The sequence below is a fragment of the Mus caroli genome, chromosome 10, assembly GCF_900094665.2.
Source record: "Mus caroli chromosome 10, CAROLI_EIJ_v1.1, whole genome shotgun sequence".
Lineage (NCBI taxonomy): Eukaryota > Metazoa > Chordata > Mammalia > Rodentia > Muridae > Mus > Mus caroli.
In genome coordinates, this window is record NC_034579.1 from 8,777,906 (window position 1) to 8,789,833 (window position 11,928).

Consider the following 11,928-nt stretch of genomic DNA (forward strand, 5'->3'; position numbering starts at 1 on the left):
GGATATATGCCCAGGAGAGGTATTGCAAGATCCTCTGGTAGTACTATGTCCAATTTTCTGAGGAACTACCAGACTGATTTCCAGAGTGGTTGTACCAGTTTGTAATCCCACCAGCAATAGAAGAGTGTTCTTCTTTCTCCACATCCTTGCCAGCATCTGATGTCACCTGAATTTTTGATCTAAGCCATTCTGACTGGTGTGAGGTGGAATCTCAGGGTTGTTTTGATTTGCATTTCCCTGATGGCTAAGGATGTTGAATATTTCTTTAGGTGTTCTCAGCCCTTTGAGTTTCCTTAATTAAAAATTCTCTGTTTAGCTCTGTTTCCCATTTTTTAATAGGGTTATTTGGTTCTCTGGAATTTAACTTCTTGAGTTCTTTGTATATATTGGATATTAGCCCTCTATTGGATGTAGGATTGGTAAAGATCTTTTCCCAATAGTTCTAAACTATTTTTTCTACTTTTCATTGAGAAATAAGATATATACATCTACCTTATATAATGCTTTATTTTGAAATAATTAATAAACTTGCAGAATGGATCATGCAGCTAACATATGTAATATCTCATATAGTTTGAGCTTCTTACAAATAATATTTAAAATAAAGTCTTTCAACAATTTTCAAGAATGTAATACATGTTATTAGTTATAGTCTCTAGGCTGCAAAAAAGAAGTCATGAACAAATTACTACCTTTAAATAACACACTATTAGGAATTACATATGTATGGGCCAGGGCGATGGCTCAGTGGACAAGAGGGCTTGCTGCTCTTCCAAAGGACCCGAGTTTGCTTCCCAGCACCAGAACTGGGTGGCTCATAACTAGCTGTAACTCAAGATCCAAGGGGTCAGACAGCTTCTTCTGGCCTTCCTGGATAGCTGCACACATGTGCAACATACCCACAGGCAGACACACATACATACACAAACAAACTCATAACTGAAAGAAATCTATGAAATAAAAGGGAGACTGTGTATTAGAAGCCAATGCTTCATTTCTAAGGCACTATATATAATTTTTCTACGGTTTTCCTCCAGTGATCTCTTCCAGGCTAGATTCATTTATAAAATGAGATCTATGACAATCATTGAATCAAAGAGTCTGTACATTTACATTCCTATGGTCATTGGAGATCTTAACATATTTATTTAGTTTTAAAGAGTATCTGATATTTATTTTTAAAGCATCTATTCAAGGGATAATAGGAGCCACACACAGAGGGACAATCTGATAGCATATTTCAGAAGTAAAATGAACCATATTTAGAGGATGTCTCAATAACCTTGATTTGCCAGTCCACTCCTTCTCATCTCACAAACATTACTTTCCCACCCCCTGAGTGGGACAATTAAGGCAATATTAAGACAGAGAAGAGATAATTTCTTGACCAGAAATGATGGCACCCAGTTAGACTCTCAGCACTGGGATGACACTGAAAGGTAAAGCCACAAGTTCAAGGCCAATGTGAACTGACATGGAAAGAAAAGAAGCCTCTTAACTAATACATGTTAAACTATAGCTGTGCTGATAGAGTTTCTTACAGTCCAACTCTTGCAGATCAAATAAAATATCAAAAAATATCTCTAAGCTGTTGATGAAAGATCCTTGTTTATATTTCTAAAGAGAGGATCATTTTTCCTAAAGATTCAGTTACTTAAAGTAGCAAAGAAGCCAAGGTAACATCTAAACTGGGAGAGGGCTTGCCTCTAATGCACGAGGTCCCTGGTCCAATCCTCAGCTTAACATAGCCTGGGTATAGTGGTACACTCCTGAAAAAGTACTCAGGAGGTGGAAGCAGGAGAGTTAGAAGTTCAAGGTCACCCTCAGCTACACTGCAAGTTTGATATTCACCTGGCATACATAAATAAGACAGTGTTTTAGAAAAATACTTACACAAGTGTTTATTAAATGTGATATTTGGTAAGTGAATGAAATTAAAAGGATTACATAGATATAAAGAAATTAAAAAGAATCAAATACCCTTAGGTATGTGTCAGTCATTTTGCATTCAATAAGTTCTTATTGAGTTTATGGAACTGTGGGTACACAAAGAATAGAAAATAGTATAGCAGCTACATGGGAAGATGAAAACGCTGGAACAAAGAGAGGCTGCCAGGATTGGAAGGTCCATCCAGCACCGTGACAAGCAGCAGAGAGTTAACTTTGTAGACTATCAGAAAGAACATTCCAGGACACAGCAAGGGTCTGTGATTGAAATCACAGCAAGAGGCCAGCATGGCTGACACCAGTGTGGGAGAAGATGAGCAAGAGCTGAACTGAGCTTGGTGTGTGGGAGGAGTAGGGGACCACACGGGGCTCTTGTATGCCTTTCTGAGACTATGTCTATTACTGGGTGTTTGATTTAATAACAGAAACATACTGGCTGCTGTGCTGGAGACCCCAGAGTCAGATGAATGGTGGCAAGTGGCCAATTTAGATTCTCTATCTTGATGAGAAAACTTAAAACTCCCTAACACATTGAATGAGAAAGATGGGGTTCAAGGTATTATTATTATTTTACCTAAGCAACTGAAATCACATCTCTACCAAGTGAGATGGAGGTGTAGAATTCGGGGTAGAATGTCTTAAAAGTCAACTCTGCAGTGCTTTCAGTTTGGCCATAGGATGTGCAAAATTAGGATCCCTATAGAGGTGACACATCAGCACATTCACAAAGCTGGGAGTGTCTGGCCTGCAGATGGAGTCTAAACCCAGGAAAGGCTGCATATAGAGACATCAGGATGGCCTGACTCCTAGTGCTTCCCAGTTCTACAAGGAGCTTAAAGAATGGACCAGAGAGGGAAAGAGACAGAGCTTCAGTGAGAGGATAAGAAAATCAGGAAGGCAGGGTACCTAGAAGTCAAGTAGAGAGGACCAAGTGTGGGCTGAAGCCCAAGACTAGCCAACTCTAACATCCACAAGTTAAGACAAGAGGCACACAACTCAGTGTAAGGACCATGGCTGAACTGAGGAGAGAGAAGTTCCTGGAAATACATTCTTAAGAGTCTTTTGTTATTTTTAACATAGTTTATATATGTTGAAGCATAATATACCATTTTATTTGTCTGTTTGGCTGGATGGGTTTTTTGTGGTTTTTTTGTTTGTTTGTTTGTTTGTTTTGAGACAGGGTCTCTCTATATAGCCCTGGCTGTCCTGGAACTCACTCTGTAGACCAGAGTGGCCTCGAACACACAAAGATCACTGGATCCTCCCTCCCAAGGGCTGGGATTAAAGGTGTGTGCCACCAATAACTGGCTTATATAACTGTTCTTGATGCCAACAGATCTAACTATAAAACAGCAAACTCCACAGCAAGATGAAACCACAGGGCCACTTATCTGAATATTTGGACATTCACTATAACAGCAAGGCATACAACAAAGCACAGAGAGCCCTTCCCACAACCTGGCACTAATGAGAGCATATGGGTGCCCTAGTAGCTGGCATGGACGAGGGGCATCTGCATTGGGGCAGGCTGGAGGCAGTGTTGGTACACAGCAGGCTTCTTTAACCTTTGGTTCTCAAAAGAACTTCATGGCTTACTGCAGGAGAGAGATAGAAAAATGATAGAAACGTAAGGAGAATCTGCTAGAATATAATTTACTCCCTTCCTCCTCCCAGCTTGCTTTCAGAGCTAAATCAGCATGTATGGATCTAAGTCATTTTGTATGGTAGCAAAGAAGGCCAGAGAGTCGTTAAAGTTGATAGCACTAATAAAACTCAAAGAAAAAAAGGAGAAAAATGGGATTATGTTCCATTGGTATGCAAGCAAAAAATTCTTTTAATTCTCCTTCATAGTGCACAGTGCCGTAAAAGTTTTGGTTAATGTCCCTAAATGATCAGTTAAATGTATAAATTCATTTTGGTTCCACCCCACTGGCATCAAAAAATAAAGGCGAAATCGGAATACTAAGTATGAATGCTAAGACTCTCCAACGTGTCACAGTAACAAACCAGTCTTTCCTCTGCATTGTTGAACACAGACAGACACACATACACATGCACAGAGATACACAGACATGCGCCTGCATCCCTCTAATTCAGCAAATCCATTAGTGGCTTCTCTCATCAGCCCCCGTTAGATGCTAACATTCAAGTTCCTTCTCTTTGAGCTTTGCTCTCAGTGTTAGGCTAAAGCATCCATTTTTAATCTGTGAGTTGACCCCTTTGGGGGGGGGGGTCAAATGACTCTTTGACGGGGTCACCTAAGACCATCAGAACACACAGATATTTATGATTCATGAAAGTATCAAAATTGCATCTATGTAGTAGCAATTAAATAATTTTACAGTTGGCAGGGAGAGTCACCACAGCATAAGGAACTGTTTCAAATGGCCCCAGCATTAGGAAAGTTGAGACCCCCTGAGCTACAAGCATGAATGCAGTACACCCCATTACTCTGAGAAATACAACCAGGACATGCAAGGTCCTCACCATAGTAACCTGGATAACATTCTTTAAGGACTTTTTACTTTACGGACTCTCTACTCCAGGGCTTCTTAAAGCCTTCCCTTATCAGCCACAGCATACAGTCATAAGCATCTCTGCTTCCTGGTTGTGTGTTCATGTCCCTGATGCAGGGCTTTTGATAGTGTTTATCTTCTTGTGAAGGTCAATCCTGCTGCTAGGCAGCGTGTTTTGTGAAAATACAGGACCCTCTAGTTAGTGCTGTGTGTTGAGTATCTGTCTTAGTTAGGGTTTCTGTTGCTGAGAAGAGACACCATGACCAAGGCAACTCATCTAAGGGACAACACTTAATTAGGGCTGGCTTGGTTCAGTGCATTCTCATCATGGCAGGAAGCATGGCAGCATCCAGGAAGACACAGTGATAAAGAAGGTGCCAAGAGTTCTACATCTTGATCCAAAGGTTGACAGAAAATGACTGACTCTGGACAGACTTGAGCATATATCAGAGAGCAGGAGATGACTGACTGTGGACAGACTTGAGCATAAATCAGAGACCTCAAAGCCTACCCCCGCAGTGACACACTTCCTCCAACAAGGCCACACCTCCTAATAATAGCGCCACTCCCTGGGCCAAGCATATCCAAACCACTACACTACCTAACACAGGACGTCAACTCTCAGATTTAACATGGAAGCTGAAAGAAGAAAGGAGCTGTTACACAAAGGAAATGGTCACTAAGCAACAAAGATCATAGAAGTGGTTCACCTGGAAGCGGGTGGCTGGTTTCACAGAGGCCATTTCGTGCCCAAGAATGGCCATACTCTTTAGTTCATCACCAATCTGACAGCTGTCAAGCTGCCCCCTGTCCCTCTAAACACGGACATCCTGTGAGCCCCATCTCTTGGGAGTGAGTCTTCATCTATTGCTCCCAAACTTAGAGGACATGATCACCTGTAGCCACATGAACGGTTAGCTGGAGTAGAGATGGCTCCTTAAGAAAGCTGATTCAGGGTGCCTATAGGTAAAGGCTCTACCAACAGATGGGGGTGCAGTGTGTTTCTGAGAAGGAAAGCAATACAGTTGCAAATTTCAGAGGAGCACTTAGAAATGTTTAACTTTAGAACATTGGGTTGAGGAGGTATTTTTTTTTTACAGTTTGTAAAGTGCTTGCAATGGCCTTGTACACTGAGGATGTGAGCTTGGTCTCCAGAATCTACTTTTAAAAGCTAGGCACAGTGGGGCATATGCTTGTCATCTCAGAACCCAGGAGGGAGGGAGAGCTGCATGGGACCGTGAGGCTCACTGGCCAACCACCCTAGCCAGTGTAAGACTTTGTCTCCAAAAGATATAAAAAGAAAGGGGAGTGGGGAGGGGAGGAGGGCAGACAAAAGGAAGGAAAGAAGGAAGGACTCTCTGAGGATTGATACTCAAGGTTATTCCTAGGCTCCATATGGATGTACACACAGAGATGTGCATAATATACATGCATGGGAACTCCTCAACCCAATCAGAAAATAACTAATTTACTACCATAGAAAAAAATCTCATAACACACAACAAGACCTCAACATTACAGGTTTGTAGGCAACCTCAGATTAATAGAACTGCATCATACACACATGCAAATGCACAGAACCCAAGTTTAACAAGGAGGTATTGACATTTCATTTTTGTTGTAGCTTGCTGGTTTTTTGAGAAAGGGTCTTATTACATAGCCTTGACTAGCCTGGAACTCACTATGTAGACCAGGCTGACCTCAAACTCATAAAGACCCACCTACTCCTTGTTCTTGAGTGCTGGGATTAAAGGCGTATGTGCCCACATGTGGTGGAGGTTTTAAAAAAACGACATCAGAATCTGTTACTTTAATGAGTAAGTTTTCTTATGTATCTTGGCAGTTTGGTTTAAGGCCCAAATGTCCTGATTCTTATATAATGAGGTGTGGATATAAGAAATTAAATTGAGTTAGGCAAAGGGCAAAGTAACCCTGAGGGAAAGGATGCACACCAGGAAATTATACCTGAATCATGCAATTTAATCATTCTTGGTGATTTGCTTTTATAAAACCAACATGCATTTTATTGGGAAAAGCGTGTTAGAGCTCTGATAATTGCCTACGCATAACTCAGTATTTACATTACTGTGAAAATAAAGTGCAAATTGAATATTCAAAACTGCATATGCAACTGTAGGCAACTTTTGAGTATCTGAAGTTAATTCATGGCATTGCATATCAACACTATGCACACTGTAGGTGCTTTATAAGAAATAACTGACTGGATGACATGTTGATAATGAAGTTGCATATAAATCATCCGAAGACTCAAAGAGGCAAAAAAATAATAATAATTAAAGTCATTGAGAGGAACGTCAGCCATCTTCACTCATTTTTCAAGCCACTTAAAGTTATATGGTAGTTATTTATTTTAATATTTAAAGGAATTAAATATATACATATATGAGAAAATAACGTGATTGTGTTATCTACCCAATCTGTAAAGTCTGGAATGTGACTCTTGAATAATTCAACAAATTAATACTGCATAGGAAGTGGGGAGGTGGGGGAAAGCACTGTTGGGCTGTGTTGGATGGTTAATAGGTATTAATGGCATTGTAGTTCCCTGAAAGAGCTCGTATAGCCTATACAGAATTAAGACAGAAGTGATCAAAACCACCAACACAGACCATGGTGCTAAGTTTTAACTGCCAATTTGACACAGTCTAGAATCAGTTTGGGAAACATTTCAATGAGGAATTGTCTACACTCAGTCAGCCTTATGGGCTTGTCTATGGGACATTTCATTGATTACATTAACTGGTGTGGGAACATCCAGCATGCAGTGGGCTACACCATTCCCTCGGCTTAGGTTCTGAATCACTTAATAGTAGAGAGGAGTAGTAAGCATTCTTGCATTAAAGCATTTCTCTCTACTCCTGAGTGTGGGTTAGATAGGATTTACTGCTTCCCGTTCCTGGTTACTTGACATCCCTTCTTTAAAATGATGCACTGTAACCCGGAGTTGCGAGCTCACATAAACCCTTCCTCTCCCAAGTTACTTTTTGACAGCACCTTTGATCACAGCAACAGAAACAAAGTAAATGCACAGAGTCTCAACAATTACAAGAGTAAACACCAGCTTCGACAAGCTGAGCATTCTACCTTGTATCCAGTCGCAGGCCAGATCATCAACAAGCCCAATAAAATTAGTATCAACACAACACATTTCCAGCAAACTACAGGCATGATCTAGCATCTGTACTAGAAAGTGGAAAAATTTCCATCCATAGAGGGCTCACACCAGCAAGGAGAGACAAGCTCTGAGGACAGAGGCCACCCCAAGTCTTCAGTATGGCTCATCTTCCTGCAAGCCTTTTTTCACCTCTTCAGGAGCATCAACCTCAGTAGCTACTTTGCTTCTTGTAGGCTACAGGTAGCTGTCGTGTTTTGGAGCAGAGTTATGCTAGGGGTGGTTTTCTACTTTTTAGCGGTTTTCCTATAGTTGCAAGATGTTTGCACAGGGAGCGATTTAAAGCATGATCCTGTATTACCTTTCTAACTGGCGATCTCAGAGCCAAATTTTAAATGGATAGGATTTCCTTTGGATCCATCCAAAGAAACCACAAGAACAGATCTCTGGGGGAAAGGAACTATTGAAACATATCAGAGAGATACAGAGGCCAGCTTATACTGCTTTTTGGACAAAGGCACCAACTTTAACATATAAGGCATTCCATGAATAGTATGCATGGGGTGTGGGTGGTGAACAGACTGGTAATTCTATTATCAAAGAAATGCTTTGGAAATGTATCATTAAATCACATTTTTTTTTTAATTACGAAGACTTTTTTAAACTTTATCAGGAAAATTTAAGTATCTAAAGCAGATAATAAAAACCAGCAATAATAAAAAACAATCACCCCACCAAAAACCCAACCTTGTACTTTATAATAAAAAAAAAAAAACTAAAAGAGGGAGGGAAAAAAAAAAACCAATGCATTTTTCACAATGCTAAAAGCATATCTGTGAAAACATTGTTTAAAAAAAATCATTCCATGTTCTGTGCTGTAATGCTATAAATAAAGAGAGTTCTAAGTTCTTTAGAGAGGAATTTGGAGATAAGCATGTCCATGACCTCAATTGAGTCCATGTGCAGTGTAAGCAAGAACAAAGATGGAAGATAGGGGTGAACAAACAGGGATGGACAGACAGACAGCAACCAGGGGAAACTGCATGAATCAGCATGTCACAGTCCTGCCATAACTCTCTCTGAATACTCTCTTACTGCACAGACATAGGCTGTCCCCTGCACAGAACAGGAGCTGTGTCTGCTCTCTGTACCAGGTGCTTAGAAACTACCAGGCCCACAACAGGAATATGATGAGTATCTGTGAAAGTGAAGGGGGGTGGGGGTGGGGGTGGGGGAGACAGCTGCTCAGATTTCATCAAGCTAAGCAGCACTCCTCCATTTTCCTCTATGCAGTGAGCATGTCCTTGAGCTTCTAACAACTGCTTAGAGGTTACAGGTGTACACTAAAGATTTCTCTTCATAGGAAGAATGTGAGATTGGAGAAAATGGACTTTTTTAAAAAAATGTTGCCTGGCAACACACCTGTAAGAGACTAAGTTTAAGGGAATTGCTTGACTCTACTGTAGTTCAACTGCCAGAGACTTTTCAAGTGATGGTGGTTCCATAAGAAAGGTACGTAACTTCAGACAGATATTAGGGCTTCAGTGTGCACCATCTTCCAGAGGAACACACTGCAGGATATTTAACCACACTGTGAATTACTGTGTTCTTTACTGAAAAACAAAACAAAACTGTTTCTCAGTTTTGCTGTGGTGTGGCTCAGTCCGTAGTACACACCTTTAATCCCAAACAAAGGTATAGTTAGTTTGCAGAAGGAAGCACCCATGTTTGAAAGTGATGTTTAATTGAGTAGCAGACAAAGTGATGAATCAGAGAAAGACTTCACAGGACATGCCCAACTCTCAGGAAAAGAGAGAGGAAAGGGAAGCTACTTAAGAGAGCAATGCAGAGAGAGGGAGGGAAGAAGCAGTTTTACTGGGAGAATTTTACAGAGACAGATTGAAGAAGGAACCAGCCAGAGAATGGGAAGGAGCCAGAAAATTAGAACATATGGCTAAAGTTAGTATGAGGCCAAGCAGAGCAACTCAGTAAGAAACTGAGAGAAGCTAGATTAGACCAGCCAGCCAGAGATCAGAAAGATCTAGAAACGGTGAGTGTAAGTCTCAGAGGCAGAAAACATTGTAGGCCTAGATATGATTGTACAGAAGCTAAAAGCTTTCAGGACTAGGCCTTGGTTAGTAAGCCTCTGAGACATCAATTACAGGAGAATAAAAGTTACATTTACAGGATAATGTGTGGATACTTGGGCACTAGCTGGTAGTAATATTTAGGGAGGTTCTAGAAGCTTTCAGTTATGCAGCCCAGTGGCAGGGACTGCTCTACTTCAGACCCAAGCTCTCTGTGCAATGGAAAATCTTGGTTTGTTAACACCTGGGAAAGTAAATGAAGTAATTGCCTCCCTGAGACTCTCCTGAAGGCATACCTAGTGGGTATTTTCTTAGTCTCTGTGTCTTTCTATCTCAGGGTTATCTGTCTATCATGTTCTCTTTCTACTGACATAGTAATTTTATTCACTAAGCACAAGGGTCAAAATAAAATAAAACTCAAGACACTATCAACATCGGTTAGAACATCTTATGTAATAGATGGTATCTTCCCTCAGGAACAGGCATTTGCATTCATCTTTCAATTGGGAACAAGGACACAATGTTGCATTAAAATGTACAGACTTAGAATGAGAATTCATACTGCACATGGGTAGGAAAAATACAACAGAACTAAATGATATTTAATATATGAGAAAAGAGTATAAAAGGATATAAATAAATTAATGGAACTTGGACTAGGAGAAGATATTTAAAAATCTAAGGGCTGAGGGATATGTCAGGTGACATTTCAGGATTCATTGTTCATTGTCAGAATGCAAACACAGTGTGTGTAGAGGTGGATGTCATGCAAAAGGAAATGTAACTTAGAGAAAGAAAATGAAACATAAAAAGACCATAAAATGATCTTTTGTTTCACACTGTGATCTTCATTTGATACAGGACTGAAATTTGCCCTATAGATTTTCTCTCCTTTTAATTTTAAGGTACAAGATAATTTCAGGTTTTGTTTGTCTTAGTTTAATCTCCAGCAAGCTAGGCAAGTACTCTACCACTGGGCTATATGTACAGAGAATATCTTGTGTATTGTATGGATGTATTGTTTGTCAATTAAAAAAAAAAATTCTGCCCTATAGGAAAGGGTAGAAAAGAAGATGGGACATCCAGAGGCAGAAAAGATTAAGAATTGTGGGATAGAGTAAGGCAGGGAGAGCAGTGTTCACCCAGGGAGAGGACAGAGGACAGATGCATGAAACCTGAGCAGACGTAGCCAGTCACATGGCAAAACTTAGATTAGAATAAACGGGATATAAGTTAGATGGAGAACAAACCAAAGCATATGACCAAGGTGATTGCAGATATATTTTGAGTCTCAAAAGTCGTCATTCGAGGAGCTTGGGGCCAATAGGAAAAGCTCACATTTTACAGCTATATCCTTAGAACTACTTTGGAATTTTATTCATGTATTTATTCATTGACTTGAGACAGGGTCTGAGTATATCACCTTTGCTGGCCTCAAACTCACATAGATCCACCTGCTTCTGCCTCCTGAGTGTTGGAAGAAAAGGCATACCACGAACCCCAATTCTACATTAAAACCCTTTCTGACACCATGACTTCTATACTCCTGATTAGGTTACAGTTAGATATAACAGCAGACACGCCCCTGTAATCCTAGCACTGGGAGGCTTTCTAGTAGATTTCTTTGGATATCAGCATATTAGAAAAAAACTTCACAAGTTATCTTTTATTTTTATCTAAGTATGAATGTATAGATGCATGTGTGCATGGATTTTAAAGGTAGGGTCTTGCTTAATAGCCTAGTCTGGACTCAGACTTATCATGCTACCTAAGATAATTTCAACCTTATATCGATCCTTTAGCAACCAACAACTAGATGCCAAAGAATGGGGAACGCTGTGGTAATTAGTTTAAATTTTCATTTTTTGAGAACTTCATTCAGTTTGTTTATCGAAATTAATTTTTTAAAAAGTACACAAATGTTGTACTTACCTTGCAGTGGTCATACTGGAGCTGTAAAGCAGGAACGTCCCCTCCAATAGGCATCTGTTTCTTAAGCTCCTCATCTTTCATATTGAGCCATTTGATCAGCTCTTCCAGTGACGCCAGCAACCTGTTCCATTTCTCAGCACTGGCCTCCAAATGGGCCCTGGTGATAGATAAGAATGAAGGTGATGAAGAAGTGCCAGTTGCTAGCAACAAATTAAAAAGTGATACATACTCCTTTGACCTTGTCACCATATACACACAATCACCAAACAACACATCCAAAACAACGAGCAGGAGGAGGAGGAGGAGGAGGAGG

At 40.3% G+C, this 11,928-nt stretch overlaps 1 protein-coding gene across 7 annotated transcripts in view; it reads right to left on the minus strand.

The window, feature by feature from the left end:
• Positions 1 to 11,928, minus strand: part of Utrn (utrophin) — a 493,578-nt gene that overhangs the window by 137,203 nt on the left and 344,447 nt on the right. For all 7 annotated transcript variants that reach the window (XM_021174513.2, XM_029482311.1, XM_029482313.1 and 4 more), the window contains one exon: positions 11,616 to 11,772. In XM_021174513.2, coding sequence (XP_021030172.1) covers positions 11,616 to 11,772 — 157 coding nt within the window. The remainder of the gene's footprint in view (positions 1 to 11,615; positions 11,773 to 11,928) is intronic.